The 18,846-nt window shown below is 38.8% G+C and overlaps 1 protein-coding gene across 1 annotated transcript; it reads left to right on the top strand.

Moving 5' to 3' along the window:
* Positions 1–1,578: 1,578 nt before the first annotated feature.
* ipo7 (importin 7) lies at positions 1,579–17,415 on the top strand. The gene is made up of 25 exons (XM_056367411.1): positions 1,579–1,770; positions 4,259–4,340; positions 7,143–7,296; positions 7,469–7,627; positions 7,726–7,882; positions 8,120–8,209; positions 8,351–8,445; positions 8,532–8,616; positions 8,732–8,866; positions 9,180–9,279; positions 9,372–9,448; positions 9,609–9,725; positions 10,137–10,226; positions 10,375–10,540; positions 10,657–10,817; positions 11,723–11,851; positions 13,308–13,374; positions 13,517–13,642; positions 13,819–13,916; positions 14,041–14,136; positions 14,332–14,552; positions 14,780–14,988; positions 15,101–15,307; positions 15,445–15,561; positions 16,347–17,415. Exons 1-25 carry the CDS (start codon positions 1,687–1,689, stop codon positions 16,442–16,444), a joined length of 3,120 nt encoding a protein of 1,039 aa, XP_056223386.1. The 5' UTR covers positions 1,579–1,686; the 3' UTR covers positions 16,445–17,415.
* The last annotated feature ends 1,431 nt before the right edge of the window (positions 17,416–18,846 follow it).

The following is an 18,846-nucleotide window of genomic DNA, read 5'->3' as shown; positions in this document are numbered from 1 at the left end:
TAAATAACCACTACTTGCATAATTAACCAATATAATTAACCCACATCAAGATAATTAACAACCATTATCTGGAGAATATCTTGGGAATACCTCTACCTCTATCCCATATCTAGATAATTAACCAGTACCTGGATACTTAACTTATGTCTGTATAATAAGGACAACAGGAGAATTGGTCGATATATTTATAATTAACTGATATCTGGATAATTACCAATGTATAATATCTGGATCCAATATCTGAATAATTGACTGAAACCTGGATAAATATTTACTATCTGCATAATCACCAACACCTGTATATCTATACTTTGCTACATTTCTGAGGGAAGTATAACACTTTTTTATTCAGCTCCATTTATCTGACAACTAGGCAATATGAAATTGCAGTGGTAATTCACATTTTATATTCATTTACCCACAGGAAACAGCAAGCATGCTGCTACAGAGAGAGAGAGGAGAGGAGAGGAATGAAGTGAACTAAAAATAAAATAGTATGGAAAGCAAAGTAGAGGCAGAGGGGAAAATTATATATCCCAAGATTAATGACAATAGGTACTGTAAGCAAACCCAGGCAAATTGAAAAAAAAGGCACTGTCCAAAGATATAGTGTCAAGGTTAAACCATTTGAAGTTTTTTAATTTTTTCCTTATTTTTTTTATTTTTAACTAATTAATTAATTAATTAATCCAGCTATTAATAACAAAAAAGTTAATCACATTTTACAGCGTACTGCTATTTCCATCTAACTACAGACACATTATATTCAATATCCGTATACTTGACAACTGAATACTATGAATCTGCTAAATTGATGTATGGATGCAAACTGGATTAGACTGGGGTATTGTAAAAAACAATATTTTTGCTTTGCTCACATGCATGATAAATTTTGATCCTAAAGTATCCAAAAGTGCCCCACTCAACCAGAAAATAATACTTCTGCAAAATAGGGTGACAGGTTTCTACAAATTAATTTCACTATAGCTATTTTGATGAGGACCTGTGTAAATGAAAAAAAAACATGATTTTAGTTGGACTGGACAAACTTTTAGTCTAAAGGGAGATTTGCCAAAAACTCTTTACCTGAAATCGCCCTACTGCCACTAACCTATTTATATATTTAAGTTTTCAGTAGTGGAAACTTACTATGCAGAAATGTCTCAAGTATACTTAAATACATTTCAAGTACTACACTTCAAGTACACTTCCTACACAAAAGACACACCTCTTTGTAAATTGCAGTACAGTTCAACAACACTACAAATTGCAGTCTCCAAAATGACCACACCATTGAATCAACACCTCACTAAGACAGTTTCAACAAAAACTGAACATTATAATCTTGATGAAGGAGAATTTATTGCAGGACTGTTGTAGCGTATTAGACTGCTTTAGTTTTAGGTGAGTATTCCTAATAAACTGTTGACTGAGTGTAGATATCGTATGTGAGCAATGTCGACTTGACCAATCAGACAAACAAAACAAAAACTACAATCCCCATGGTTCATTGTTTGCAGCCGGATGTTCGTGTTGCACAAATCTGGCGCTGATCTATCCGGGTACTTCATTCACTGCTTCCTTTCGCGCCGGGTAACCGGAGAGCCGTGCGTCCATGTGCGCAGTGACTGGGAATTGAGAGTCCTCTGAAATATTAAAATCCGAGCCGTAAACAGAGTTTTCGCAATGGATCCCGAGTCTTTGGTCGAGGCCCTTCGGGGGACGATGGACCCCAATCTGCGGGAGGCCGCTGAGAGACAGCTAAACGAGGTAAAGTTTAAGACAAGCCGTTAATGGTGATGGCAGTTGTGGCGCGGTCTCCGCTCGGGCCTTGGCCGTTGACAACATCAAGATGGTGCGATCACGCAGACTGGGCTCCGCTGTCGTTACCGTGACAGATCCGGTGCTAAATTCCGCCACATGATTCGTATAACTCTACCGTGTCTAACGCCCTCACTCCTAACACTACCGCAAATACACTAAACATGAATCCAACAGCATTACGAATGATTTCACTGCCAGTAACCAACGTCAACGTTAGCCCGAGCCAGCTGTGTCGCTAATGCTAAACAAGCTAACCCTTCTTGTTATGCTGAAGGGGTAATTGTTAGCTCGTCACACGCAGTTTCGTTACAGTTTTTACTAATATCGGACCTGACATGACACCAGAATAATATGACTGGTATTTTGACCAACAAAATTAGATGAGTGAATGCGGGCCATGGTCTAGTTAGAGTATTTAACAGCGGTATATTGATGTCTCCTGTGTGGCTAATATCGGCTAGCTAACGGAGCTACTTGTTGGATCGGCTGCCGTAGCTACATAGCTGCTGCTCACGTGTCACTGTGACAAGCCCTTAAGTGATGACTTTATTACAATAAAACTGAACAAGATTTACATTAGCCAGATTACACCGCTGTTTCCCTCAGCCACACTTAATATCTGATTATGACTTTAGATCTAACTCGTGAAAATATTAGAAAATGGAGTTTTACGCTAGCCGACTTCCATGTGAGCCATGTTAGCAATACTGTGTAGTTAAAAAGTTGTTTTCTCTCTTCATCCGTCTTTTACTTTTGATTGGTCAATCACAAATATTTAAGTGACAGTTCAGAATCGGAAAAAATTTAAATGGCTGAGACTGATTCGAATGAGGTTGACTATAACTTAAAAATGATGCCATGAATAATTTATATTTATCCATTTTATCTACTTATTACAAAGTTAACTAGCCAAACGAAACTTCATCAAATCGATAATCAATATAAAGTTTATAATGGTACTTGGCAGGTAGGTTGTTGGCGAACTTGCCACAGCTCTTCTGCCTCTGTCTACTGTCTGTCTATGTAATCCCAGACTGGCTCAATGATATTAAGATCAGGGCTCTGTGGGGGCCATACTGTTCTCCTTAATGGTGTTAACATCAGTCAGTATGCACAGTGTCCTACATGACACAACCTGAAGCCTTTAAGTCGTGACCACCTGTATTGGTAACTATTTTTTAATATTCAAGTGATAATTCAGTTATAGCACATGTGGTCAGTATGTTTTGCTCCTAGTAAGTAACCCTTCCTCCCATGTTTATATTTGGCAGTGTAAGGGGATTGAGTTTTTTTTATTTAAAAAAATTTTTTTTTTTTTTTATAAAACACCCACATATGCATTGATAGTGATGGCTCACTTGAATGGCATAGCTGGGAGAGTGTTCACACACAACTGGCTGGAGTTATTCGAGTTGTGTGTTGTCTTCTGGAGGTGGACGGAGTAAATCTGTTCAGTGCATCATTTCTAAATACAGTCCTTTGCTTAGTCATAAACGATGACTGTTTTTCATGGAAAATGTCCAGATAAATATTGAATAACACTCAACAAAATGCTCAAACACATTACATGAACTGTTTTGTTACAGTGGAGCTGTAGTGTGGCTCAAAGCACACACTAATGATATACTGTAAATACTATTTGTGGTGGAGCTCTGCATACCAGAGTGATGTTTAGAATCTGCAGCATATCTATTAGTGATTTGCCTCTCAGATACAAACATCTCATGCATTATTTGGTCATGTCATCGTCCACCTTTACATGTGCATAGGGGCAAACTTACTGCAGCTTTCTTTCAGTAGGAAAAAGTTACCCAGAATTCAATCTATCTCATTTTACCACTTAATCATAATATAGGTCAGAAAATTGGCTTGCATTTATGCCAAAAATTTGTACTATTGTGGATTCAAGCTGGTTAATGTGAGCATCTGTTTTAATGTTAATTTTCTTGAATAACTTGCTGATGTTGTATTCAGTTTTTGTACTTCTTTTATAAAATAAAAAAAACTAAAATTTTTGAGTTGTGATGAGCATTGACTTTTTAAAAAAAAAAAAAAGTATGGAGCCCATTTTTATTGTAAACATGATGTAAAAATGCAACAAAATTAAAAAATTATTCTTCAATCTTGAAAAAGGTAAACAGGTCGTGTCTGTCTTTGTTGCCTAGTAACAAGAGTTTGCATGACTAAATGCTAGACATAATGTGTACTCAACTTGCCATGTCAAAAATACTTCTTGTTCTGTGATGCCTTACCAAAAAGCTTAAAGCCATGTTTGTCTTCGTACAGTACAACACTAACAACAAGAAGTAGGTTTCATGTAAAATGGTGTGAAAAGCAAATTATTATGAGATGGTATGAAAAACAGGAGATTCCACATGTTGTTTTGGTATTTCTAACTGGTTTACATTCAGCTGTTTTCAATTCTGATTTACAGGGTCACACCCAGGTAAACTTTGTGTCCACTCTGCTGCGTGTCACCATGTCTGATCAGCTGGATTTGCCTGTCAGGCAAGCAGGTGAGTCTAAACTCTGACATGTAAAAATAGTTTTATCGGTGGTAAAGGGTCATGGGAAATGAAATGAGACATGAATCCAGCATATTTTTTAATTTTTTTAATGTTCTCTTCACTTAACATAAAGGTTCAGTCCCTGCTATCTAGGGAGTGGTACCATAGGGAGTGGCACCATCAAATCTTTACAATAAACTGGTTTGTCTAATCAGATTTGGTTGAGGATGCTATTTAAAAACTTAGGTGGAAATTCAACACAACCAGGTGCAGGATGTTCCCCGATAAACAAAAAACATTTTTCCTTTTTTATAGAAAAAAATTTAGAAGGTAAAAGCTATTCTCCCAAATTGTCAATAAACAAGCACACTGGTTCACTATTAACATTTCAACCTATTTATCATTGAGCTGAATGTTGAAATAAAATGTTTAGTCTTCCTTCTTAAATAACGTTATGCCTGTTTGGATAACCTACTCTTACATTGAGACTGAAACCCACAAAAGAATGTTTAAATTATTGTTGGTGAAGCTGGATGGATAATTCACTTAGTCTGCTCACAGTGATATTTTTCTGTAATTTTTTATTTAGTTAAACCCTCTCAAGAGTTATGACACAGTCCATGCTTTTCCCTGTTGTATCCGTATAAAGGTGACTGAAACACCCTGGTACTGTGTGACTTACCACTTTGTTCTGCATCTGACTCCAATTTTATCAAACTGCATTAGAATTGAAATAGACTACATATTCCCCATGATCCCAAACTAAACAGGTCACTTGTATAATAGTTTAAAAAAAGATAATTTAGAGATGATACATGATTCACACTTGTGTTTTCGTGAGGCCAAAGTGCTACGCTGAAGTGCAGTGGACACATGGAGTTGGTTAAATATAGCTTGTTTCATTTTAGTCAAACGGTTCTCTATGAGGAAGGTGTTAATGGAGGGAAAAATCAATGGTCAAAGTTAAACTTCTGACCAAAGTTGTTGCAGAAAGTTGCACAGATAGGACCTGAATCATTGTGTGTCCACCTCTCCAACTATCCATAACCGTACTAGCAAATTAAGCTGTTACAGAGCTGTGCAATAAATTACTTTTCCAGCTGTAGGAAAAAAATGTCTGACAGTGTTTAGAGCAGAGTCGAGGAGGAACAGCTCCTCCAGACTGCACAGAAGCTGTCGAAATCATATCACAAGTGAAGCTGATTACAAATCTACATTGTCTAAATTTATTGTATTGGCACTGAGTCAGTCACTTAGGCTGGGTGGATTGTCGTTCATTTGGCTCCTGTCTGGCTTGATGCTAGTAGACAGCCCAATATAACTGCTGTCTTTTGAGGAAACAATCTCACTGCTTCTCTTACAATCATTTTTATTTGATTGACAGTTGGGTATTACATAATTTTTAGTGGACATATTGATCAAATGCATTAATAGTGGTTGTTTGTCTATCTCCAGCATGATTGAATGTGGCTTTGAGTTGTACTTAAATCAGTATTGGCAGCATGTGCAGTATGTGCTGAGTGTTTGAGATCTTTGCTTCTGACCTTTCTTCTGCCAACCCAGTACAAAAGAGGTAAATGTGATTTGAATGAAACCTCAGTTGTATTTGTGTGGTAGCAGAAAGAAGTTTAACCTTAAAAACTCAACATGCTAAACACACAAAATATTCTGCACAGCTCAATGCTACCAGGGTTAATTGAGATTTTTTGTGATCCGATAGAACTTTTAAATATTTGGTTCTCAAATGTGCTGTGAAAAATCTGCATAGTCTACTCATCCAACTGAAATAGTCTGTATTTAACAGTCTGAAGTAAGACTGGCAAAACCTAGGCGGTACAAGTGCTTGCTTCAATTTGACAAACTCAAAGAAATTGTGAGGCTTAAGTTATGTCAGAGAACAGCTATAGGAATAAAGGGCTTACAAATTTTCACTTCATGTTTTTTTATTTATTTATTTAATTTTTCCCTTCTTTTCAATCATTTATTAAGATTGCAGTCATTTCATTCAGCAAGACATTTTCAAGAAGTAATTTTCCTCCTGTCCATGAATGTAATTTATAGGACAGATTCTTAATGGCTTTTCAGTGTTGGGGCGATAGTGTAGTTTGGTGGTCATAGGCACAGGGGAGGGGGGTGGGGGGGGTTTATGCTCTGTCAGCAATGATAGGCTGGATTATGATTGCCTCGCCAGCGGTGTAGACATTTGTGTCAGCAGTCTGACGTCCGCCTCCCAGCCCTCACTCCTCTGCTCCCTCAGATGCCTCTCCCTACGAGCCACAGAGCTCAGAATGGGGCCCCACATTAGAGGTGAACCCAGCTGACATGCTGGTGTGACATTCAAAACTACTGAACTACAGATGGAAGAATTTATTCCTGCAGCTTAGGCTTTAAATGGTTCTGAATTCACACTACTGTGTTGTACAGTCATAATGATGTAAATGCAGTCAGTATGATAGTATGATAAGGTTGTACACCAGCAGAATTTCTTAACCAAATATAGTGTTTTAGTTAGTTTGAAACACCCCTGCAAAGCAGCTTGCAGATAAAATTTACAGGCGTCACAAACATTTTGCCAAACCATCTCAAACTGAAATTTACAAGTTTTTGTATCTTGCAAATGAAATTTCACATCACAAGGGGCTTGGTGTGATAGGCAAATAAGATTTCAGCATTTTAAAGATATTTAGATACTAAGACTGGGCTCTGCTTAAGATATTTATCATTCATACATTGTATTTGGTGTCGTTATGTTTTGGTCGGCGCTCTGAAAGTGCCTTAAAAGGCTGACCCTTGTGGTCTTTCTCTGTCTAGGTGTGATCTACCTGAAGAACATGATAACCCAGCACTGGAGTGATGGAGACGGTTCAGGCACAGAGACTCCTGTCAATAACATCCCTGAGGAGGACAGGCAGTTCATTCGAGACAGCATAGTGGAGGCCATCATCCACTCCCCCGAGCGCATCAGGTAACCATGTGTCCTTTTGGCTGAGTAGAGCTAAGAGGAGCTCAGGAGATTTTGTTGTTCATCCATGTTTCCTCCCAATCACCCTTTTCCACCTGGCATACATTCTTTTAATGTATGTGAATCTGTCACTGTCTAAATCAATCGATCTAAAACTGCCATTTCAACTTGTCAGGGTCCAGTTGACAACATGTATCCACCACATGATCAAGCATGACTACCCTGGCAAGTGGACGACCATCGTGGACAAGATTGGCTTCTACCTGCAGTCAGACAACAGTGCAGGATGGCTGGGCATCTTGCTCTGCCTTTACCAGCTTGTCAAAAACTACGAGTATGTCAGTTTTCACTCTTCATTTCTACATTTTATATTGAATAATAACACATGGCATGGGGTTAACATTGAGCCTGTGTGACTGATGTGTCAAACAGATATAAGAAACCAGAAGAGCGTCAACCTCTGGTGGCTGCCATGCACATCTTCATGCCCATGCTGAAAGAACGTTTTATCCAGCTGCTCCCTGACCACTCCAGTGACTCTGTCCTCATTCAGAAACAGATCTTCAAAATCCTCTATGCCCTCTTCCAGGTAACATCACTGCACCTAACATCATCTCCTTAGCTGGGGCCTGAGAACGGCTCTTAAAGTTGTGCTCAACCCGTGTTGAGAAAATACAAGCAGTGTCATCATTTTTTTTTTTTAATTTTTTTTTTTTTTTGAATGAAATCTACAAAATGAACATGTCTAAATCTTACTCTAATTAGACCAGATATTTAGTGTTTTTTTTTTTTTTTTTCAAAATTACTTTCTTGTTTGTCTCCGCAGTACAACCTCCCCCTGGAACTCATCAACAGACAGAACCTGACAGAATGGATGGAGATCCTGAAGACAGTAGTTGATAGAGATGTTCCTCCGGTAAGGAGACAAAATAAATTCACACTGCACTAATATTCCCAATCACTCCTCAATCAAATCATAGGTTGTTCAGTTTCGGAGATGTGCACATTTAAGTTCTCCACAAGCTGACAGTGTCAACGTTATCCATGGTTTGTGCAGGAGACGATGCAGATAGATGAAGACGAGAGGCCTGAGCTGCCATGGTGGAAGTGCAAGAAGTGGGCCCTTCACATCTTGGCTCGCCTGTTTGAGAGGTAAAAAGCTAATCATTCTTCTCTTAACTTGCTTAATAAACCATACAAATATCAGTAACACTGACTTTGTTCAACCCTGTATGCAGGTATGGAAGCCCAGGCAACACAACCAAAGAGTATGCAGAGTTTGCTGAACTTTTCCTCAAGGAATATGCAGTTCCTGCACAGCAGGTAAAAACTTCAGAAGATGTGATGGCAGCAGCAGCAGCTCTCCAGTCAGATTGAACTATGTCTTTGGAGAGCACTTCACAAATTCAAAGCATTTCTTTGTACATTTGTCTGCTAGGTGCTGCTGAAAGTCTTATACCAGTACAAGGAAAAGCAATACGTGGCTCCCAGAGTACTCCAACAGACGCTCAACTACATCAACCAGGGCATAGCGCATGCTCTGACGTGGAAAAACCTTAAGCCCCACATCCAGGTAAAAATACAGCATGTTTGAATATCCAGAAAATATCTTGCAATACTGTATGTGAAGAGTGTTAAAAGGTCAATTCTAATATACTCTATACTCTATACTATATATAACCACAACACAGAGAGAATGGTGTTTGACCAATTAAAACCTGACTACAGTTTAAAACTCTCCTCAAATTTAACAATTTGCAGTGGTAGTTCATTATGATTGGACAGTGTGAAGACACTTTTACAAAAAAATGGTCTCAAGTCAAGTGCCTGGCATCCACTATGTTAAATCCACTTTCTAATTGTGACTTTTTAATTTTGTTTTTCAGGGCATCATTCAGGATGTGGTTTTCCCCCTCATGTGTTACACAGATAGTGATGAGGAACTGTGGCAGGAGGATCCATATGAGTACATCCGCATGAAGTTTGGTAAGCAGAGAAAGTTGGTGCCTGTAATCCAAAAGTAGTCTTGTGCGTCAGTGATAACTAACCGTTACTCCCATTTCTTTTGTCCTCCTCAGATGTATTCGAGGACTTCATCTCTCCAACAACAGCAGCCCAGACACTCCTCTTCACTGCCTGCAACAAGAGGAAAGAGGTGAGATGAAATAATTTTTTTTTTTTTAATTTGATTTTTGTTTAGTAAGAGAAATGGGTCCCATAATGAAAAAAGAAAACTGATTCCTCCTCTGTCCCCCACAATTCATATTTAATAAGGCCTAAAGAATGATTCAGTTTGTTTTTCTGTCTCTGTTTAGGTGCTGCAAAAGACTATGGGCTTCTGCTACCAGATTCTCACTGATCCCACCTCTGACCCCAGGAAAAAGGATGGTGCCCTCCACATGATAGGCTCTTTGGCTGAAATCCTGCTGAAGGTAATGAGCACCCACCTGTTCTCACCATGACTGACCTCATAAGCATTCAGTCGTAAATAATGGACTAAGTGGGGTTAGAGATTGTGCAGAAGTTGATTTAGCTATGGGCTATTAGTACTTACTAATAATTTGCCTACTTAGTTGTGGCTTGGCAGACTATTTTTTTTTTTTTTGATTTGATTTTTAATATTTAACAGCCATCAGCCAAAAAATTCAAGTGCTGATAGTGTGAAGTTGTCATTAACTGATTTGCCAAAATTCAGTCTGAACAGCCTCTTTATTATATATCAAACAAGCTGTAGATGGATTTTTTTTTTTTTTTTTTTTTAACAGCTGAAAATGCTAAATGTACAAGATATATTGGAAAGTGTGTTTGAATGCCTTGTGAAATTTATGTCTTTCTTTACACAGAAAAAAATATATAAGGACCAGATGGAGTTCATGCTGCAGAATCACGTCTTCCCCCTGTTCCGCAGTGAACTGGGCTACATGAGAGCCAGAGTAAGTGATGATCTCATAACAGGCACAACTCAGATTATTATGATAACAGTACTGATTAAAGTAGCTTTGAATTTAACACATGCTGGTAATATTAGCTTAAGTTTAGGTCCTTTTATTTATCCTGCCACATTTTCTCAATCTCTTACAGGCCTGTTGGGTGTTGCATTACTTCTGCGAGGTGAAGTTCAAAAGTGACCAGAACCTGCAGACGGCTCTGGAGTTGACCCGCCTCTGTCTAATCAATGACAACGAGATGCCAGTTAAGGTGGAGGCTGCTATTGCGCTGCAGGTTCTCATCAGCAACCAGGAGAAAGGTGAGCATACAGCTTACGTTTCCTGACTGCACTGCATACCATGCTTTTCCGTTTTATAAAGCGCAATTCAGTAGTAGTTTAAGTGTCTAAACAAACCCATATACTGTATTCTTTAGCCAAAGAATACATCACCCCCTTCATCCGGCCAGTGATGCAGGCGCTCCTGCACATTGTCAGGGAGACAGAGAACGATGATCTCACCAATGTCATACAGAAGATGATCTGTGAATACAGTGAGGAGGTCACACCAATTGCAGTGGAGATGACACAGCATTTGGTAAGTGCAATCATTATACAATCACCGAGCATTTTATTAGGAACATGTGTACAACTTATTATTAACTGCTTATTCATGCAGTTATCCAATCAGCCAACTGTGTGGCAACAGTGGAATGCATAAAATAAGCAGATACAGCTTCTGTTAATGTTCACATCAGAATTTTTCCAACATCTTATGGAATTCATGCCGCAAAGAATTGAGGCTGATTTGAGAGTAAAGGGAGGCCCTATCCAGTGTTAGTATGGTGTTTACTCAGTGTGGAGTCTACAGGTTGTCATCATTTGACGTGACACCATCCTGTTTACCATCGATGAGTAGCCAAATAAACTCCTCCTATGGCTGCTTTAAATGTGGAAAACTTCAGTCCCAAGAGAAAAATATTAAAGTCACTGAGTGTGAATGAAGTCTGTCTAGTAAGTATGCACCCATGAGTATGGGCAGCCAAATTAAAGTCACTCATGCAGTATTCCAAAAGAAACAATGGTCTGATAATATCCAAAAATTTAATGTGCCTTAACAAAAACGGCAAATACATATTGAACTTCAGGTACCAGGATTATTATTGTTTTGCTAATTTGCTGGAAAACATTGTGCACTTAGTTGCGCAGTGCTTTTGTAAAAAAAAAAAAATTTTTTTTTTTTTTGCCATGGAAATGCACTAATAGCAGGTGTTTACTTCTCAGAAAGCGACTATCAAGCCCGATGTATTGTGATGTCTCATGCTTTCCCTCTGTAGCTTTCTCTTAAAAGCAATATAATCACATATGTTTATCTCTTCCTTTTTATCAAATCTAACAATCCTGTGTGTTTCATTCAAATGTCCTGCCTGATGATGAAACATAGTGATACTAATGGATAGTCCAGACACAATCACATTATTCTCTGTGTTCACTCTTTGACAGGCGATGACGTTCAACCAGGTGATTCAGACGGGGCCTGATGAGGAAGGGGGAGATGACAAGGCTGTGACGGCTATGGGCATCCTCAACACCATTGACACATTGCTAAGTGTGGTGGAGGACCACAAAGAGGTTAGCTGCATAGCCACTAAGCATGCTGCCCACACACACACACACACACACACACACACACACTCACACTCACTCACACTCACACTCACACACACTCACACTCTCTACTGGCTGATCACTCATCTCGGTGCCACTTCCTCTGCAGAAGCAGCTCTGGTCTGCTGTAGCATTCCTGCCAACACACTTCAGCCACCCACCGACTCCTGGGAACACGTTCTGTTCTCACCATGTTCAAAATGACTCAGAGGCTGAGGCAGACGCTAGAAATAGTGCTGGGGCACACTGCCACTGTGTCTGCTGAAACATAGGGCTGCTGGTGCTTGAAGCCAAGAAGGCATTAGATTTGACCAAGCATTGCTTATTACACTGAGGACTTTTGATTGCGTAACAGTTCAGTAGTTTAGGTTTCATCGATCGTTGATGTACGTCATTTTGCTGCAAAGAACTGGAATTATTCCAATTTGGCTGAATTTTTATATAGAGGAAATTAAACCTGTTCCACTGGTGTAGATGTAATAGAGGGTAGATGATATTACTGAACTGACATACCACCACAAACATTAATAAACAACATGAACATTAATGATGAAGAGGCGCTTATCCTCATTGTTTTGATCAATAACCAGTCCCTCCAGAATGTTGCAATCGCACTAATTAATGCAAATTCAACCAATCCCCATGAATTCTGCGCGACCTTGCATTTTTGTTCAATCATCGCAACTTTTACATAAATTTGACCAATCATCGCAGCATAACGACCCCATACATACGTACAAAGCTCTACTTTATAAATTCATGCGGTTATTAGAAAGATCAGCTCTACCTGTGATTAACAAAGAGTAAGGGAGCATAATCACTTTTTTCTCCTTCAGTTTCATTGCAAACATTGCAACATGCATCACAATTTCTAAGAAAAGCTGCTGCGAAATCAGGTATCTTAGCCCACATCAATCCCAAAAAAACCCTGTGAAATCCTGGCAGGACTAAAGAATAGAATCGGTCTGAATTTTAAAAATTGCATCCTGAAGATATACCTTTTCATGTAAATTTCCTTTTTATATAGCATTCAGTTTTATATGGTTTTAATATTTGAAACATGTTCTGTTGAATTATGCTTTTAACATTTGGTTAAAATAAGAAGTTTCTCACTCAGTGAATGTAAGTGCTTAATAAGCACCAAACAGCCACATGTGGTGACAGAGCAGGAGATGTTATTGTTAAACATATTTTGAACAATACGTGTGAGTAAGTGTTTCACTTACTATGTGTCATACAACTGCCTTGTGTTGGAATCTACTCCTTTTGCATTGGAAGATACACTCTAACATTTTTAGTATTTGGAACACACTGTTAAGATCAAACTATATACAGCTTTGTCTTCTCAAATTTATCAAATTGATTAAATGTCATTTTTTGCCCTATATTGATGAAATCCTCATTGCCTGTGCTCTTTCAGATCACCCAGCAACTAGAGGGCATCTGTCTGCAGGTGATTGGCACTGTGCTGCAGCAACATGTATTGGGTAAGCAGGACTGGTTCTTCCTGTGCTTCTGTTTTCCACTCGCACTATACACACTATAACTCTCTGTCTGAGTTCACCTAGTGATAATAAACAAACTGTAGTTACCTTCAGTGGCTCACTCCTGTTTGTTTCCTTTTCTCAGAGTTTTATGAGGAGATCCTCTCCCTGGCTCACAGCCTGACCTGCCAGCAGGTGTCGCCACAGATGTGGCAGCTCCTTCCACTGGTGTATGAAGTCTTCCAGCAGGATGGATTTGACTACTTCACAGGTATGTGCTTGGGGGGGAAATTTTTTTTTTGCATTGAGATCCTAATTAATAAGCAGGTGTCAGTGAGGTATGGATAAATATTTTTAGTTGAAAAAGGAAAAGAACACTTTTTTGTGCAACCTCCATGTTTTTCTGTGAGGTCACCTGAGTGAATAATAAATGTGTTTCTGTTTCAGATATGATGCCTCTCCTTCACAACTATGTCACAGTTGACACAGACACCCTCCTATCTGACACCAAATACCTGGAGATCATCTATAGCATGTGCAAGAAGGTATAGTGGAGCCGTTGTAGTTGTTAACACATGATGTTACAGAGATAACACTCTACACTGTATATACATGCTAAATTATTTGTGGTGACTTGTGAGCTCTAATTTGATCCATCACTTCACACAGGTCCTGACAGGTGATCCTGGTGAGGATCCCGAGTGCCATGCAGCCAAGTTGTTAGAGGTGATCATTCTGCAGTGCAAAGGCCGTGGCATTGATCAGGTCAGTGTCTAATGAACTCGAGCACATTTACATCTCAGTGTAATGAACAGGTACTATATAACTATTCACATTCCAACCTACAGAACCAAAGCGTACATCTGCAGGATGCACAAAGACATCTGTTTGGCTGGGAATTAAAATTAATATCAATTTTAATATTTAATCATAATTGAAGTTTGTATTTTTCTTTTTCAGGTTGTGCCCTTGTTTGTGGCTGCTGCATTGGAGCGTTTGACGCGGGAAGTGAAGACCAGTGAGCTGAGGACTATGTGCCTGCAGGTGGCCATTGCTGCACTTTACTACAGCCCCCCTCTTCTCCTGAACACCCTGGAGAATCTCCGCTTTCCTAACAACACTGAGCCAATCACTAACCACTTCATAACCCAGTGGCTCAAAGATGTCGACTGCTTCCTCGGGTAAGACCAGTTTTATAAGTGATTTTAATATTGCAAATAACATCTACAGTGTACCTGGTGGTGAATGTTAACCTTTCTAAATCTCAAGACTTCGGTCTCTTTCTAATGGGAGATGATTTCAATCAATTTGAGCAACCACTTATTTAGTCAACTATTGTTATCCTCATTAGCAATTGCTATAATTAGAAATCTTATTAATCCTCCTGTTCCACTTGCTCCCCTCACAGCCTCCATGACAGGAAGATGTGCATTCTTGGACTTTGTGCTCTCATTGACCTTGAGCACAGGCCTCAGGCCGTCAACCAGGTGGCCGGCCAGCTCCTTCCAGCAGCCATCCTACTGTTCAGTGGCCTCAAGAGGGCGTACGCCTGTCGAGCAGAGCATGAGAATGAGGAAGAGGACGATGATGAAGATGGGGAAGATGAGGACGACAACGGTAAGGCACAAGTGTTTGATGTATGCAGAATTGCATCAGTCATCAAGTATTACTCTGCAGGTTGAGTTAAGGTATGATGTTGAAAGGTTTTCCCATAATTCTTTGAATGTAGCTGAGCTGGGCAGCGATGAAGATGACATTGACGAGGAAGGTCAGGAGTACCTGGAGATGCTGGCGAAGCAGGCAGGAGAAGATGGAGATGATGAAGACTGGGAGGAGGATGATGCTGAGGAGACGGCACTTGAAGGCTACACTACAGCTGTAGATGATGAAGACAACTTAGTGGACGAGTATCAGATCTTCAAAGCCATACTACAGAGTAAGACTGCAACCTGTTGCTGGAAAGCTTGTGATAACCGATCTGTTAGAAATCAAAATTAAATGGTTCACTAAAACAATTGTTTGTGTCAAACCGTGTTGTACATCAGTCAATAATTTCACTTCACTGTGATGCAGATATCCAGAGCCGTGACCCAGCATGGTACCAGGCACTAACACAAGCCCTTGACGAGGAACAGGGCAAACAGCTTCAGGACATTGGCACACTTGCAGACCAGAGACGGGCAGCACATGGTGAGCACCAGCTGAGACTCTTCTTCAATTTTCCAATAAAACGCTAATGGAGCATTTCAGTCTGGCAAAGTATTTTTTTTTTTTTTTTTTTTTTTTTAAGATGCTACAATTTACTGCTCTTTTGTTATTGATACTTGCCTTTCAATTTAAAAAATTCTAAATGCTATTACTAATGCCTTTTCATCTATACGTTTACTTGGAATAAATGGTACTATATTATTCACAGCCTTTACCCACTAAATACTCTGGGATGATTTAAAATCATATCATATTTTCTCTTCATAAAAGAAAATGAGTGTGTGTGTGTTATAATCCTAGTTCAATAGTAAAATTTCAATACCCGGTGGAGCACCCTGCCTGTATAACTTCCCACAATGCTTGTTAGCCAAAATGATGGTCTAGGGCCAAATGATTAACCTTTTATTGTTGCATATTTCTCTCCCATCATTTCCTGTTATCGCTCTATTGTTGACTAATAATAAAGCCATAAAGGGCCAAAACTGTTGCTCACACTGAGACATTAAACAGAGATGTACAAGAATCTGGTGTGGTCTGGATGTCTTATGGCCAACCATGGAGGCCTTCAACGACTTGTCTCAGAATTACATACCTGTGTTCTGTGGACAATGATGCAGGGAAGAAAAGTCTTACACTACAAATTATATGAAATCTGTCTTGGGTGGTAAATGAATAGTGAGCAACAGTAAGCATTGAGGAAACAGCTTTTTTTCTTCTCCCCTATGTTTGTGGTTCTTAAGTACTGTTGCCTCATCATCTAATTACAGAATCCAAGATGATCGAGAAACACGGCGGGTACAAGTTCACGGCGCCAGTGGTGCCATCTACTTTCAACTTTGGAGGCACTGCTCCAGGAATGAATTGAGTCATCTGTTCTACTTTTTATTACTCTGTGACTGATTGTAGTGAAGTGAAAAAAAAGCTTGTGTTGTTCCCTTAAGTAGTGGTTCCAGAACTGGTTCTTCTCAGTCATTCTTCAATCTGTCAAATGGGAAATAGCACCAGAAGATGTGGGAAAGCAACCAAAATGCAACCAATGGCTGGGGAAAACAAACCAAGAACTTGAGCACGATGCAAGAGAAGAAGCTCTGAACAACGTTGTCTTCTGGAGCCCAGTGTGGAGGGGATACCATGACGGCAACTCTTTTGTTTTTTTTCCCACTTAAACAAAATTGGGGGATTAACAGTTAGAAATTGATAATGGGACTAAATATTTCATTATCACTGTTGTGGCCAAATGGCCGTAATAAGATTATACCTCTGGTAGTGGTGATATCTACGTTATTTTCTGCATAAACACTCATGTTTATGTACATACAAGCCAAGGTTATTGATTTTTCAAGTAGCCTTGAAAAACAACCAGAGGCATTTGTAAGGTGTCAACAGCTGTATTCATATGTAGCATATTGGATACTTCATAGCACTATGTGATGCCTGATCTCTGTAAATTAATGACTAGCACTTTCATATTGTTCAGGTCTCCTAGCCTTCTGTATCAGACTGCAAATTTTTTAAATTGAAGACTATTTAAAATGAAAACAGCTGTAACTTTGTTACTTAGCAAGCGACTTCTGTAATGACTGGTTGTCACGCATCTGGTTACAGAGTGGATCAGTGGGCAACTCGGAAACATTGATTTCAGGAAAAAGAGAATGCTCTTGGTGTTCAGTATGGCTACAGGACATGTGTTTGTGAGCACTGAAAGTACAATTGGATACATCATTGAAGCATGTACAATTGGACTTATCGTGGAGGTCTCAAGCTTTTGGTTGGTGTATGGATGAACCATCTATATATACAACAACATATTAAAAAAAAAAAAAAAAGCTAAGGGAATTCATGACCATGAGTGTTTCCTTATACAGGCACATTTCTTCCCGTTTTATGAATTTGTTTGATAATTGGTTAAAGACTATAAGATTAACTTTTTTTCAGATGACTGTCCACCAGAGATGATTTCATCCTGTTTGTCTTTTGTCAAGGACAAACAGCCTGGTGATTTGTCCAGAAACCTGTGTTATGTTGCATCTTTATGCTAACATCAAACTCAATCAAAAATCTACACTCAATACCCCATAATGACAAAGAAAAACTCAATTTTGAACTGAAATATCACATTGACATAAGTATTTTGACTCTGTGATGTGACACTAGATCTTTAGCACAGGTGCCTCGTGTTTCTCTCGATCATCTTTGAGATGTTTCCATATCTTGATTGTAGCCCACCTGTGGTAAATTTAGCTGATTGGACAGGATTTGGAAAGGCACACACCTGTCCCTATAAGGTATCACAGCTGACGATGCATATCAGAGACAGGATTGCGGTGAGGCACAGATTTGTGGAAGGCTACAAAAACATCTGTTGCATTTAAGGCTTCCAGAAGCACAGTGGCCAAAATTCTTAAATGAAAAAAGTTTTGGAACAACCAGGGCGCTTCCTAGAGCTGGCCAAACTGAGTAATCAGAGAGAAGGGCCTTAGTCACAGGTGATCAAGAACCTGAAGGTCACTCTGCCTGAGCTCCAGAGATCCTGTGTGGAAATGGGAGAAACTTCCAGAAGTCCTGTTACGAAGTGTTTTGCTGTCAAAATACAGTTTCAAGACCTTCGTCAACTAATTTTTGCTTATTCCTAAATGTATGTGTTTTATCAGATTAATACACATGATTACTAATGTAATTCATACAATTTTAACTATTTATATAGTGTCAGATAATTTAATCTAAAACAATGCATCACATATCTTGAATGGAAAATATTAATCTGTAAAATAATGTGTAACTAAGGCTGTCGGATACAATCACTGTTTGAAAATTGGGTACTGAGGACTAACATGGGTTTGGTGGAAGATGTATTCAGGTCTTTTACTTAAGTAAAATGAAAATACCTATAAAACATAAAAATACCAAAACTGAAGTATTATTAGCCAAAAGTACTAGAAAGATCTAAAGTAAAAGTTGGACCCTCACAGAGTTATATATTATCAGATAATAATAATTGATACATTAACAAATAAGCAGCATTGTAATATTGGAGCTGGTCAGGGTGGAGCTAATTTAACAAATTATAACAATTACAATTTTATTTGTTTTATATTATTGTAAACAATATTTTTAAGGTTTGTACTGTTTTTCTTTTTTTTTTTTTTTTTTACTGTTTTCTGACATTCTATAGAACATTCAGTAGATTCATCAGTAATGACAATATTAATTAGTTAGAGACAACTTTTTTTTCAATTTTGAATATGAAAAGTAATTGCAACTGTCAGA

The sequence above is a fragment of the Seriola aureovittata genome, chromosome 1 (assembly GCF_021018895.1).
Source record: "Seriola aureovittata isolate HTS-2021-v1 ecotype China chromosome 1, ASM2101889v1, whole genome shotgun sequence".
Lineage (NCBI taxonomy): Eukaryota > Metazoa > Chordata > Actinopteri > Carangiformes > Carangidae > Seriola > Seriola aureovittata.
This window is presented reverse-complemented; position numbering and strand designations above follow the sequence as displayed.